Raw genomic sequence first — 15,235 nt, 5'->3', positions numbered from 1 at the left:
CCGCCGCCGCCGCCGCTGCTGCCGCCGCCACCACCACCACCACCACCGCCACCCCCCTCTTCCACCCTCCCCCCCTTCCACCACCCCCCCTTAAAGAAACTTGCCAGGAGGTGGTGGTGCACACCCTTAATCCCAGCACTCGGTAGGCAGAGGCAGGCGAATCTTTGTGAATTTGATTGAGTCCACCCTAGTCTATAGAGCGAGTTCCAGTGCCATACAGAGAAACCCTGTCTCAAAAAAGACCAAGAAGTTTGAATATCCCTTCAGTAGCCTGAGGCCAGAGGAATAGTTGAGGCTGCCTAGGGTTACACAGTGAGACTTTATCTCAAATAACAACAGCAACTCCCTTAAAATATGTGAAAGAATGCATAGTGAAATTTATCTAGTTTCCTCAGTGGCTCTGTATCTGGTACATATGGTAAACCACAAGCTGTTATTTCACAAATCAAATAACCCAGTGTCATTTCTAGATGTTAATTACTAAGCGGTGCTGTTTTGAGAGAGAGAGAATGAATATGGGCTTCACGCATGCACATATATTACATAATCACTGTGGGCAGATTATGTGATCACACAGCACACGGATTACACATGACATAAGTCCCTAGGATGACTAAGCATCTTGCCTGGCTACTGGACAGCGCATCCCTGGTCATGTGGCTGGGGAGTGGCTAGGAATTCTAACACTGTGTAATCCTGTGTCCTAGAAATTGTTGATGTGATTTACTCTGAATATTTTTTGTGTACATGTTTGTGTTGTATGACCTTCCACTCCTCCACCTCAGATAAGTTTCTTTAAGATGGGTTCTGAAAATCTCAATGGACAACTGGAAGAATTTTTAGCTAATATTGGAACAAGTGTACAGAAGTAAGTATTTTATTTTCATTATAATAAAAATGAAATTATGACAATAAGTTAACAACTAAATACCATATTTAAACATTTACAACTTAATTTCCTAAGGGTTAATTTTCTTGCCATGAGTTAATTTCTCAGCTTTATGGCTGAATTTTGGAGTTTTTACTGTCTTCCTCCTAGAATATAAACTCTAGATTTCATAACGTGATATTTGAATACAGTTTTAGTAAAAACTATCTTTAATTTCTGAATAATATAGAGACATAACAGTAATTCTCCCTAAGTGAAATTTTCTTCAAGGTCTCATTTGTAAGCATTGCTTGGAAGATTATTAAGCAAATCTTGTTTTCTGTGCTCTAGTGTGTAGAGAGAGAAATCACTTCTAGTCACCTTTGCTGTCTGTTAATTTGAGGCATGGAGAGAAATGAAACTGAGGATTTTTCATTTTCTCTTTTGTAGTGCTGAAGCTTGAACACAGGCCTGTGCTATATCACAGAGCATTTAAAAACTATTCTATAGTTAGGTGTCTGGTTACTAGTGTTCAAATTTGATATTGTCTCCAAAATATCTAAGGTGTTTTTTTGGGGGGAGGGGGTTTCGAGACAGAGTTTCTCAGTGTAGCTTTGGAGGCTGTCCTGGAACTTACTCTGTAGACCAAGCTGGCCTCGAACTCACAGAGATCTGCCTGCCTCTGCCTCCCAAGTGCTGGGATTAAAGGTGTGCACCACCACCGCCTGGCTCAAAATATCTGAGTTTTAAAAAGTGTTTAAAATGAATTTATGTTACTTTAGTCATCTTACAATGACTTTTTAAATAATTAAAAAGTCACATAGGATTGGTAAGGCATTCTTTCTTTGTTGTGGCTGGAAGTAACTAGTCTGTTCTCTGTATTAGTGTTCGAAGGGAAATGGATGGTGATGTAGAGACCATGCAACAGACAATAGAAGACTTGGAAGTAGCCAGTGATCCTTTATATGTGCCTGACCCAGACCCCACCAAGTTTCCTGTCAATCGAAATTTAACCCGAAAGGCTGGATACCTAAATGCTAGGAAGTAAGAAAACTGTTGTTACTTTCAGAGCTCATCTTGTAATATCCAATCAGTATAGTGTATAATTAATATTATTTGCCAAAGGTTGAAACTTCTTTTTTAAAAAAATACATTTTTATTTTTGTGTATATATACATTATTATTATCATTATTATTATTGTGTATACATGTTGTAGCACAGTTTAGGAGTGGGGGTGAGAGGACAGCTTGCTAGAGCTGGTTCTTCCCACCATGTGGGTGCTTGGGGTAGAACTCAAGTTACTAGGTGGGAAGTGCCTTCACCATTATGCCATCTTGGTAGCCCAAGGTTGAAACTTTTTAGTGGTGTATTTATGAGCTTGTTGACAGATGGACGTTCATAAATACTTTCAAAATACTACCTTAAGCAAGGTGGTGGTGGTGCACATTCCTTAATCCCAGCACTTGGGAGGCAGAGGCAGGTGGGATCTCTGTGAGTTCAAGGCCAGCCTGGTCTACAAAGTGAGTTCTAGGTCAGCTAAGGCTACACAGAGGGACCCTATCTTGAAAAACAACAACAAAAAGATCTTACCCTACATTAACAGCTTAGATACAAGATTGTAAAACATCAGAAGCGGGGTTGGGGATTTAGCTCAGTGGTAGAACACTTGCCTAGCAATCGAAAGGTTCTGGGTTTGATCCTCAGCTCCAAAAAAAAACCAACAACAACCAAAAAACAAAAAAAACCATCAGAAGCAAACTTCTGCCCTTTGGGGTTCTCCCATTGTGCTGTAAGCCTGTATTTAAGACCTCCCCCTTCCTTCAATAAACGGCATTTGGCATTCAAAAAAAAAAAAAAAGGAAGAAGAGGGGGTCAACATCATGATGGGGAAACCACAGAGACAGCTAGACAGGTGCTAGTCTGGACTGACAGCCTGGGAACCTGCATGGGACTGAAGTAGGCCCGCTGAATGTGGGTGACAGTTGTGTGGCTTGATCTGTTTGTGGGGTCCCTGGGAGTAGGACCGGGACTTATCCCAGGTGCATGAACTGACTTTTTGGAGCCCCCTCCCTGTGGTGGGATACCTTGCTCAGCCTTGATACAATGGGAAGGGGCTAGGCTCTCCTTCAACTTGGTATGCCAGACTTTGTTGACTACCATGGGAGGCCTTACCCACTCTGAGGAGTGGATGGGGGTAGAGTGGGAGGGAGGAGAGGAGGCGGGAGAAGGGGAGGGAGGGGGACCTGGGGTTGGTATGTAAAATGAAAAAAATTTAATAAATAAATTAAAAAAAAACTTACCCTAATATTTATTGACTAATTTGGATTTATAAAAGGGATGAAACCATTTGAGTCTAAATAAACCTATCATAACATTATATTAATATTAATCACATATTTAACTATGTGATTATATCAAGTCAAATTTGAGTTTTCATTTGAAAATGGGCCAAGCTTCCTTCCCCAACTCTTTGTATTCTCTTTAGTTATCAATGCTGGCTTGGAACCTAGACCCTTGAACATCCTAGGTACATGCTACCCCATTGAGCTAAGTTCCCAGCCTTCACTTGATATAGAATGGTGAAATGGATTAAGCCTAGAAATAAAATTTAATTTCTTCCCTTGAATGTTGAACTATAACTAGTATTTTTTTTTTTTTTTTTTTTTTTTTTGGTTTTTTGAGACAGGATTTCTCTGTGTAGCTTTGCGCCTTTCCTGGAACTCACTTGGTAGTCCAGGCTGGCCTCGAACTCACAGAGATCCACCTGGCTCTGCCTCCCGAGTGCTGGGATTAAAGGCGTGCGCCACCACCGCCTGGCCATAACTAGTATTTTTAATGTATCATTTTAACATTTTTTGAAACTGTGCACTTTCACACAGGTGAGTCACCATGCACAAAATCATTTTAGAGTCTATATATCTTCTTGACATCTTTGTACCTTTTGCAAGTTGTTTTGTTTTCACATGCTTTTTCTTGTGTCTGCTAATGATAAGGGATTTTTAGGTGTCAGTATTAAAATATCAATGTACTTTCTTTAGTAAAACAGGCTTGGTGTCATCCACCTGGGATAGACAGTTCTACTTCACGCAGGGTGGAAACTTAATGAGTCAAGCGCGTGGAGATGTGGCAGGAGGCCTGGCCATGGATATAGACAACTGTTCAGTGATGGCTGTGGATTGCGAAGACAGGCGATACTGTTTTCAGATCACTTCTTTTGATGGAAAAAAGTTAGTATTTTTCTGCTGCTAATAGGACATACATTTTAAAATAAATTACAGAATATATAGACATTTAAAATTACTGTGTATTGTTGAGGTGTTCTGTGTTGTATGGGTTGGTCAAAGAAAGAGGTCATTCCAAGATGAAATTTTAAGGCCTGTGTGGCAGCAGGAAGGTCCAGCCTCTGATGAACTGAACTGTACCCCCAGCAGCCATTCAAAGGCATATTTATTGATTACTACACAAAGTTGTATTTTGGGTAAAGTATTTCCTCATACCAAAGTCCCTAATCTAATCTATATGTCTCTCTAAAGAAAAGTATCTCGCTGGGCAGTGATGGTGCACGCCTGTAATCCCAGCACTCAGGAGGCAGAGGCAGGTGGATCTCTGTGAGTTTGAGGCCAGCCTGGTCTACAGAGCTAGTCCAGGACAGGCTCCAAAGCTACACAGAGAAACCCTGTCTCGAAAACCAAAACAAACAAAACAAAACAAAACAAAAAGTATCTCATGCCCTCATGACTTTAGTCCTTTACTGTATATGTTACAATACACAGTAACCTAAGAGCCTCAGGTGTGTCAGAGGCATCTTGTGACCAAAGTCATAGGAAGGCTGCAACACCCCTTCAGAAAAACAATCTACAAATCATGGAAAACAATCACTGTTTTCCACAAAGATTCTTCAAGGTCAGAGTACTTCTAGAAAACAACTATTCCTTCTAATGTTTACCTTGGATACAGTGAAAACTTCATTTTAATGTTTACCCTACAGTGACTCTGCTAAATTCCTTCAACTGTATATTAAGGTAATTTGCTTTCTAATTAAATAGACATGAGTTCATTTTTTTATGACTTAATTTTTTTTAATACTTTGAAGTGTCAAAGCAACAAATGGGGCAAACCTGTGATTTCATGTTTGAGACTAGTCACTGAAGAATCCTGCACAGTATTGGGAAGACAGTGTAAGTTAGAATGCCAGCCAGGGTTGTTATTTACTTTGTGTTCTTGGACAGATTACTTATAAACTCTCTGACTTCTGTTTTTCTCTACATGAAATGTAGGCAGAGGAGTTGTCAGTTATTGTGGGGATAGAATTCTAACATACATAATGTGCCCATATGTGGTGTATAGATTATAACAATAGTCTTATTTTGAAATGTTAATCAGTTACTTCTGGTTAGGTTATTTTGTCCATTATTGTTTATCATGCCCTTTAAAAATTCTATTACCTTTGCCTTAAGTAGGAATCTATAGAGTAGGACAATTCTTTTGAAAAGCATAAATATTATTTTTATAATATTTTATTTATGCATTTTCCTTCCCCTTCTCCTCTCCTCTCTTCTCCTTTGCCTTGAACCCACAACCTTGAGCATTCTAGCAAGTCTTGACCACAGCTAGAGCCACAGCCCTCTTTATAAAATTCCATTCTGTGACAGGTTCTCAGTAAGTTGTCTACACTGGCCTTCCACTTGTGGTCCTCTTACTTTAGCCTCTGAAGTAGTTTATAAGTGTGCCACCATGCCTGGTCTAAGCACGTTTTCTTGAATAATTGAAGGAAATTTTTATACATAAATTGGATCTGCATCCATTTAAAATTTTTTTTAATAGGACAGGAGAAATAGCTTAGCAGTTAAGAACACTTACTGCTTTTACAGAGCATCTAGGTCCAGTTCTGAACACCCGGATCTGGCAGATCAAAACTGCCTGTAGCTCCAGTTCCAGGGAAACTGACAGCCTTCTGGCCTCCAAGGGCATCTGCACTCATGTGGTGCACATCAGCTCACAAATACATAAATAAAGCAAGTAAATCTTTAAAAAAAACCACTGGTAATGGCTGCATTATAATCTTTAAAAAAAAACCCATACAACATAATTTAAACATTTTCCTAATGATAGATATTTAAGTTAGCAGAGATTGATTTTGACCTTTGAACTTTTTATTATTTTGAAGAAAAATCTGGGTTCTTTGAAAGTCATTTTTTGTTCTCCATAATATTTATATACATTAAAGTACCTTTTTCCGTAAAAGATAATTTTGCTTACTGTCTTAGTGACATGGTTATTTTCCTAGTCAGTCCTTCTACAGACAGACAATGAATGTCAATGCTGTATATTAGAATTCTTGTTTTCTATTAGCTAAGTTTGCAAATTGCCAGTATGTTACTACCAGTACTTACATTTTTGTATTTTTAGTGTTTGCTAATGCTTGGCATGGTTTCCCATTTTTCCTGATATAATAGAACATTATTAAAATTTAAATTTTCTCTTAAGATATTAATATGTGGACAAAAGCCATATATTTTATGTTAGTGATTCATATGTTGGAATTTTTTTGGTTTTCCGAGATAGGATTTCTCTGTATAGCTTTGCACCTTTCCTGCAACTCACTTTGTAGACCAGGCTGGCCTCGAACTCACAGAGATCCACCTGCCTCTGCCTCCCGAGTGCTGGGATTAAAGGCGTGCACCACCACCACCCGGCCATATGTTGGAATTTTTATTTAACCTTATTAAGGGTGAAAATGCCAACAATGAAGTTAGTATTTTCTGGTCAGATCACCAGTAGAAATGCCGGGAAGTTGAAGTGCATTTTCTTCTTTATGTTCTGTCTTCTGAGAGTGGACACTCCCATCTGACTTTGCACATTGTGTTGCAGATAGCCTCTTGGCGTTCAGGCTGAAATCCCAATGCTCTGGTGGTCTTCTGTCCCTAAAGTATTGTCACTTGTGTTTTTTTCTTTAATTTTAAAGTGAGGCTAAAGCTGCCATTCTTTTCTCCCTAGATCTTCAATTTTGCAAGCAGAGAGTAAAAAAGACCATGAAGAGGTAAAAATTTTTTATAAAGTTAATTTCTTTAGCAACATTTAAAACTATTTTTTTCTGAGAACAAAGCATATTAATGTATTCATTATAGAAAATTTGGAAAAATCCTAGTTAATTAAAAATCATGTTTAAGTTTCTCTGTTCTCAAGCAGGAGTCTTAGTTTTCTAACAGTTTTATAGCTGGAGGAACTAGACACCGATTCTGTGCTGTTGTAAAGTGTTACATTCAGTGGAGACCTCATGAGCCTTCCGGCAGGCTTACAGCCGTGAATTGACAGTTTCATTTTCTCTCAGTCTCCCTAACCTTTGAGACCCTGCTTGCTGTAGTAAGAATACAGTGGCAGCAGATGTCGTGCCACAAGAGCAACCAAAGCTTAGGCGGTGGGAAAATGAAAGACAGGAAAACAAGGATTTGGAGTCTCTGTTCTTCCTTCCAAGCCTTTTAGTTCTGGCTCCCGTTTTACTCCTAGTATACCACATGTGGAAGGTAAGGTGTTACCAAGACTGATCCTTTAGAAACTGTTTTCAGAAGTAGTCTTCATGAAAATATACCCTAGCTTACTTTCAAGCATTTTTATTTAGTGTTATAATTTTATTGGTAAAAGACAGAAATTCTGTAGAGACAACATGTATTTATTTCTCATGTGAAAGGGTAGTTGTGGTCTTTGAGGACACATATCTCTGCTCTCTGCACAGTTTACTACAGTATTAGTCTTGTGAGGTCTGTCAGGCACAGGAACCTTTGAGAGATATGGGATAGTGTTTTCTATTTTGAAAGAAAGAAGATATATAGTGTACATTCCCTAGAAAGAATTTGTATTTTAATTTTTCACATAAGTGTATGGTAACTGAGTTCATACTACCATGTTTGGTGGGAATTAAGGGAAGAAGTAATATAAAAATATATAAATGTATACTATTAAGTTACAACTTAATGTAGTTACTATTTATTTCCTTGTATAAATACATTTATTTACAAATAATCTGAAGATTTCTTACATGAATATGTTTATATATAGCAGGGTGTCTTATTTTTGTTTTGTTTGTGCTGCTGGGGATTGAATCCAAGGTCTCATATGTTTTGTTAAGTATATGTTCTACCACTGAGCTACATCCCTACCCCTCAAGGTATTTTCTTATGAAGAGGATTATGTGCTACTTCTAATGAAAATTCTGTTTCAGTTTAATATTGAATAGTCTTCCTTAGTAGAGAGGTTTTATTGGAAAAAAACATTAGTAATCACATTTAATTATTTTTCTTTTTCAGTGGATTTGTACAATAAACAACATATCTAAACAAATATACTTGAGTGAAAATCCAGAGGTACTATTTTTTATTTTGTTATTCATATCTATCTGAGTGAAGTTATTTTGTGGTTTATATGGCTTTTATTGACTCCATTCTCAAAGTATGTAATCTCAACTACAGAATCCATACAGTATACCATGTATTGTCTGTCACAGAACAGTGTGTTATTTTAAAATGTACTGAAATCAGTTACTCAACTGGTATTGACAGTTTAGCTTCATGTTGAGTGCCATGGAGTAAGTAAAAATTAGGTGAAACTTCATGGCTCTTCTAGGAGTTAAGATGGAAGGGAAAACGGAAGCTGTGTGACATTTTATTTACATTATGTTGTGATGAGAAGCACAGGGTTTAAAAAATGCATATGATGGTCACTTACAGGCTTACATTTTGAGAATGTTAGGATCAGTGAGGATTTTGTTTTAGAGAAAATTCTATAGAGATGCTGCAGATAATAAAATAAAAACTAAAGCTTAGACACAGAGGTGACATGTGGATGAACTAGCAGTGTAAATAAAAGTTTCTGGTGCAGAATAGAAACTGAAGTCAGCATACAGATCACCTGGAAATCTTGTTCAATTACATGTTATGATTTTGGTACATCTGTAATGATGTAACCTGAATTCTCAGTTTGCAAATTATTCTTTGAATAGCGAAGGTTTCAAACCCGGTGAACCTCAGCTTGTAAATTTAGCCTAGGTACAGTTCAGATGTGCAGATAGAATCCAAGGGTACTGGTAGTTGAAGGAATGGAATGAGTCCATGCTATATGAGAGCTGGGACAAGACTTGGTCCTAGACAGAAGCTGTCTAAACTCAGTCTTCATGAGCTGGCTATGCTGTAAACCCAGGTGCTTCCCAGAGCTGGATAGGGATTGATGATTTCAGTCGAAAGTCTAAGTCTTAAGCTCCTCCTCTACCCCAACAGGGTTTCTTGGAGCTGCTTGTTTCTGCCCCTCCCCCAACCCAGATTAATGGCATGTGCCACCATGCCCAGCTTAAGCTACTATTGATGTAATGGTGGATTTGATAGGAGAGACTAGTTAGTAACTGACTGAGTAAAAGGTAAAGAAGAAAATGATAAAGATGACTTTCCAATTAGAAAAAAGGAAGAATTCTGTTTATGTGAAAAGAGACGCCATCCAGATTTTTCTTTCTTTTTTTTTTTTGAGCTGAGGATCAAACCCAGGGCCTTGTGCTTGCTAGGCAAGTGCTCTACCACTGAGCTTGATCCCCAACCAGATTTTTCATAATAATTTCATAAATAACTATATTCTAAGAATTCACTTATATTTAATGAATATTTTCTATTCTTTCTAAATTATATGTTATATAAAATATTTTGAATTAGACTAGGCAATGTGGTATGTGGTAGTACAAACCTTAATCCAAGATAACTGGTAGTTAGGAAAATATTGTGTATGTTAGTAGAAAGAACTTAGAATTATTCTTGAATTATAGGAAGTTCATAATGTTTGAAATTAATGTACCTTACTAGTAAGGTCAGAGAATGGAAATACCTCAGTAGCTTTAATTTATATTGTAGACAACTAAAGAGCTTGGTAACAATTTTGAGAACCATATCAAACTTTTAGTTTCTTGCATTATTAACACTAGTCCTTTTTTATAAACAAAATGAAACAAAACAGGAGACCGCTGCGCGAGTAAATCAGTGTGCTCTGGAGGCTGTCACTCCTTCCCCGTCTTTCCAGCAGAGACACGAGGGCCTGCGTCCAGCAGGGTGAGTTAGCATCCGGGGATTAGTGGACAATATAAGCTGTGTACAATCTGTTAGTGAGCAATCTGATTTTAACAATACAGTTGGACAAGTACTAAATCATCTCTACTAGAAGTATATTTTCAAAATAATAAATATATTGATAAGGGATGTGTGTTTGCACACATTCACGTATATGTGCCTGTGCAGGCCAGAGGTTGATATGGTGGAGATTGTTATTTTTAAGACAGGATCTCTCATAAACCTGGAGGTTTGGTTTGATAGACTGACTGGCCAGTGAGTTCCTTGAATCTTCCTTTCTCTGCCCTTCAGTGCTGTTGTTGCAGATGTCTGCTGCCGTGGGGAGCTTTTTAAAATACAAATATTGAAGCTAAAACCCGAGTTCTCCTGCTTAGGCAGCAAGTACTTTACTGGCTATCTCCCAAGTCCAGTTTATGATTTTAATCGAAAAGAAAGGAGTCTTTTTTGTTTTTGTTTTTTTTGAGACAGGGTTTCTCTGTGTAGCTTTGGAGCCTGTCCCGGATCTCACTCTGTAGACCAGGCTGGCCTCTAACTCACAGAGATCCACTTGCCTCTGCCTCCCCAGTGCTGGGATTAAAGGTGTGCACTACCACTGCTCAGCTAAGAAAGGAATCTTTTACTAAAAAAATAGCTAGCTGATTTGGGATTAAGCTTTTACTTTGTCAGTCAGGGTCTTGCTTTGTAGACCTGGCCAACCCAGAGTTTGTGATTCTGTGCCTTCACTTCCTGAGGGCTGGGATTACAGGTTAGTGCTTCTCTGCCTCCCTTGGGAATGCTTTTTATTGGTGTTTGCTTTATACTGTCATTGACTTAAAATATGGTTTCTTTTCTTGTAGTCTTCCTAGCATTGAACTTCTGAAAGAAAAACTAAATTCAGTGCCTTTTTGTTTTCCTTTGTCTTTAGACAATCTCGGCCACCAGCAGCTCGAACCAGCAGTTCAGGATCCTTGGGATCAGAGTCTACAAATTTGGCTTCCCTCTCTCTTGATTCTCTTGTTGCCCCAGATACTCCAATACAGTTTGATATAATTTCTCCTGTGTGTGAAGATCAGCCTGGCCAGGGAAAAGCCTTTGGCCAAGGAGGCAGGTGAGTGATGATGTCATGAAGACAATGTGCTGTGTGTGGTCTGTAAGATTTGTGATTCTACTTATGATGCATTTCTGCATCAGCTACGTTGTCTTTCATGTAATTGCCTAACAACATTTTCATAGTTAGGATAGAACCATACAGATTCTTTTTTAAGTCTTCTGCATCAATTAAAGGTGTTTGGATAATCAAATGTCAAAAAATTTAATTTTGAATTGCTTATCAAGTCTATTACTTGGTTATTTGTCCTGTCAATTGCAGGGGAAATGATAGTTTTATCATTAGGTTGTGATGATATTTTAAAAATTCTCTGTCAGAATAAGGGGTTGAGGATGTACTCAGTCGGTAGAGTGCTTGCTTAGCATACATGGAGACTTGGATTCAATCTCAAGTACCACATCAAACTTGAGCATGTTTAGCTCATGCCTGCAGTTAGTGTACTTGGGAGTTGGGTGTAGGAGACTCAGATGTTCAAGTTGTCTTGGCTGTATAGCAAATTCAAGTCCAGTTTAGACTATATGAGATCCTGTCTTGATGATGATGATGATGAAGAAGAATGCTCTTGTCAAAGTACTTCTTTTTTTTTTTCTTTAGGGGGATTGGCTAGAGAAATGGCTTTTTGTTGTTGTTGTTGTTGTTGTTGTTGTTGTAAGGTGTTTGAGACAGGGTTTCTCTGTATCCCTGGATGTCCTGAGACAAGGCTAGCCTTGAACTCAGAGATCCACCTGCCTCTGCCTCTCAAGTGCTGAGATTAAAAATGTGCGTGCACTACTACACCCGGCTGCTTGGCTTTTTTTTACATAGGTTTGGGGGGTTAAACTTAGGTCTGACTGAGCCATATCCTTAGCCTCTGTCATGTTTTCTTAGTGCTAGTATTATTTCAGACTACTGCTTCTAAGACTTCCTTTAATGGAACTCTTTCCTTCTATCATTGTGATTGTGCCATGAGCTAAGAACAGGACGAAGGAGGAGTTTTTAATCTTTGGCTTATTTTTCTCCTTGCATTGTTACTTATATCTTGAGAAATACAGAGGTCAGTTTTATTTCACTTTGTTTGTGGTGCTGGGAATGAAACTCAGGCTTTGTGTGCATACTAGGCAAGTCCTCTTAGTACGTACATATACATACATGTGATACTTGTATAGAGAGACCCAGCTGTAGGGAATACAATTAACAGGAAAGAGAGTAATGCTTTTAGCTAGACAGTGCTCAAATCTGTGTAGTTAACTTGCAGTTGTACTTATAGAACCCAGACTGGGATTTTTACAGTTTAAGAAATCCCTGGCATTTTTATAAGCCTTCAGTAGTGTGTCAGAACATTAGTCTTCCTCTGTGTTTGGCTTGTTTAAATTAGAAAACTTTTGGAAAATAGTTTATTATGAGGATTTTTTGTTGTGTGTGGCTAAATTTATGCCTACTAAATAAAATACAGCAACAAAGGACTGCAATAGGTAAATCAGTCAATGCAGATACATTGGGTTGCCTGTTACTCAGTAAGAGAGTGAAGCTCATACAGTATTTTGGCCATCCTATTGTTCATTAACAGGACATTCTAAAGCTTTTCTTTGTAAACATGTAAAGTTTTATGACTCAGTTTTTAACTCTAGTCTCTTCCATGTGGCTCATGGTGACTGACCCATTTGTTCATATTTTCTTAAACTTCAGGCGTACAAATCCATTTGGAGAATCTGGAGGAAGCACAAAATCAGAAGCTGAAGGTAGAGCACATTTTGATATTCTTACATTCTGGAGTGACTCAGTTGTAGACTTTGAAATGTGCCATTTGTGTTTGTTCTGCTGCTATGCTCAGTTTTGATGTTGTTTTTACTTCAGAATTGTCTCAACTTTACTCATAGTAGTCCTAAGGCAACAAGAACCTAATCTGACTTCAGACAATTGTAGAATGTCACAGACTTTTGACCGTATAGTCAAATTCTTAGTACATATGCTATCTCTTGAACTTTTTTGAAAAAATAATAAAAAAAAAGTTTTCATTTTCATCCTCCTACCCTCAAGAGGCAGCTGTGAATGGAGTATGTCCATGATCCCTTTCTCTGTATCATTGTTGGTGGTTTGTAGAAAAGCTATTGATTTGTGCAAGTTGATTCTGTATCTGCTACACTGCTGAATTTGTCATTTCTAGAAGTTTCCTGATAGATTTTTTTGGGGGAGGGAATCTTTTTTTTTTTTTTTTTTTGGTTTTTCGAGACTAGGTTTCTCTGTGTAGCTTTGCACCTTTCCTGGAACTCATTTGGTAGCCCAGGTTGGCCTCGAACTCACAGAGATCCGCCTGGCTCTGCCTCCCAAGTGCTGGGATTAAAGGTGTGCACCACCACCGCCTGGTGGGGGGGGATCTTTTAATGTATAATATTATGTCATCTGCAAGTAGGGATAGTTTGATTTCTTCTTCCCCTGTTTGTGTCCCTTTAATTTCCTTCTCTGTCTTATTGCTCTAGCTTGTGCTTTGAACACAATATTGAAAAGGAGTGGGGAAGTGGATACCTTGTCTTGTTTCAACGTCAGTAGGATTGCTTCAAGGTTTTCTCCATTTAGGATGATGTTGGCTGTGGGCTTCTTACATATAGCTTTTATTATACTGAGGTATGTTCCTTCTAGTCCTACTGGGACTTTTGTCTTAAGGGCATGTTGGATTTTGTCAAAGGCTTTTTCTACATCTATTGAGATGATCATGTGTTTTTTGTCTTTAAGTCTGCTTAGGTTTATTATGTTTAATTGACTTGCGTATGTTGAACCATCCCTGCATTTTAGGGATAAAGCCCATTGGTCACCATGTATAGTCTTTTTTATTTGTTAGTATTTAGTAAGTATTTTATTGAGAAGTTTTGAATCTATGTTCATCAGAGATCCTGGGCTGTGGCTTTCTGTTATTGTTTTTACCTGTTTGGATATTAGAGTGACATGGGCTTCGGGAGGAGGCTTGGGAGTGCTCCTTCTGGTTCTGTTCTCTTTGAATAATTTAAGAAGGATTGGCTCTAGACCTTTGAAATTCTGGTAGAATTCTACTGTGAATCCATCTGGCGCTGGACTTATTTCTCTGCAAAGTTTTATTACTGTTCTAGTCATTTCATTTGTTATTTATATGTTTAGTTGTTGAGTTCTTGGTTTAATTTTGGTGGTTTGACTGAATCTAGAAAATTTTTTTCTTTTAGGTTTTCCAGTGTAATGGAGAACAGGTCTTTTAGAATATCCCCTTAAAATATTCTGAAATTTTTGTTTTTGTTTTTGTTTTTTTTTCGAGACAGGGTTTCTCTGTGTAGTTTTGGTGCCTGTCCTGGAACTTACTCTGTAGACCAGGCTAGCCTTGAACTCACAGAGATCTGCCTAGCTTTGCCTCCCAAGTGCTGGGATTAAAGGTGTGTGCTACCACCACCTGGCTTGAATTTTTGTGTCATAATATTTCCCTGTTCATTTCTGATTCTGTTAATTTGAATGTCTGTCAGTCTTGTTTATCTTCTCAAAGAACTGTTGTTAGACTCATTGCTTCTTTGTATTTTTTTTTATATTTCATTGATTTATACTCTGATTTATATTATTTATATTATTTCTGGGTTTCTCTGGAACTTAAGTCTGTAGACTTGAACTCAGAGATCTGTGTAGCCCTAGAACTTACTCGATGGCCTCAAACTTAGAGATCCATCTGACTCTGCTTCCCGAGTGCTGGGACTAAAGGTATGCACCACCACTCCCTGGCTGTTTTTCCAAATTTTTGAGTTGTATCATTAAATTATTTATTTGTACTCTTTCTGATTTTTTAATATAGATACTTAGAGCTCTAAATTTTCCTGAAAGGACTGCTTTTAATATGGCCCAGAAGTTCTGTTTTGATTGTTTTCATTTTCATTTGGTTCCTGGAAATTTTTTTATTTCTTTCTTTGATTCATTCATTATCCATTAATAAATTATCTAGTCTCCATGAGTTTGTGTACTTACTGGAGATTTGTTTGTTGTCAGTTCTAGATTTTATTGCATTGTTGTCAGGTAAGATACATAGTTACCTCAGCCTTTCTGAATTTGGCTTATGATATTAATTCTGATGTTTCTCTGTAGTTTTTATTCAGATGATCTGTCTATTGGAGAAAGTGGGGTTTGGAATCACTTACTATTTATGGGTTGATGTTAATCTGTGTTTTTAAATCCATTAGTACATTTTTCTTTAA

General features: G+C 37.9%; 1 protein-coding gene across 1 annotated transcript in view; it reads left to right on the top strand.

Moving 5' to 3' along the window:
- The window catches only part of Appl1 (adaptor protein, phosphotyrosine interacting with PH domain and leucine zipper 1), a 48,483-nt gene that overhangs the window by 18,434 nt on the left and 14,814 nt on the right, over positions 1–15,235 (top strand). The window contains exons 9-16 of the mRNA XM_036199190.1: positions 786–868; positions 1,754–1,912; positions 3,908–4,096; positions 6,867–6,909; positions 8,174–8,230; positions 9,861–9,952; positions 10,875–11,057; positions 12,723–12,775. Of these exons, the coding sequence (XP_036055083.1) occupies positions 786–868; positions 1,754–1,912; positions 3,908–4,096; positions 6,867–6,909; positions 8,174–8,230; positions 9,861–9,952; positions 10,875–11,057; positions 12,723–12,775 (859 nt within the window). The remainder of the gene's footprint in view (positions 1–785; positions 869–1,753; positions 1,913–3,907; positions 4,097–6,866; positions 6,910–8,173; positions 8,231–9,860; positions 9,953–10,874; positions 11,058–12,722; positions 12,776–15,235) is intronic.

Source organism: Onychomys torridus, chromosome 9 (assembly GCF_903995425.1).
Source record: "Onychomys torridus chromosome 9, mOncTor1.1, whole genome shotgun sequence".
In the NCBI taxonomy this organism is placed as follows: Eukaryota; Metazoa; Chordata; class Mammalia; order Rodentia; family Cricetidae; genus Onychomys; species Onychomys torridus.
This window is presented reverse-complemented; position numbering and strand designations above follow the sequence as displayed.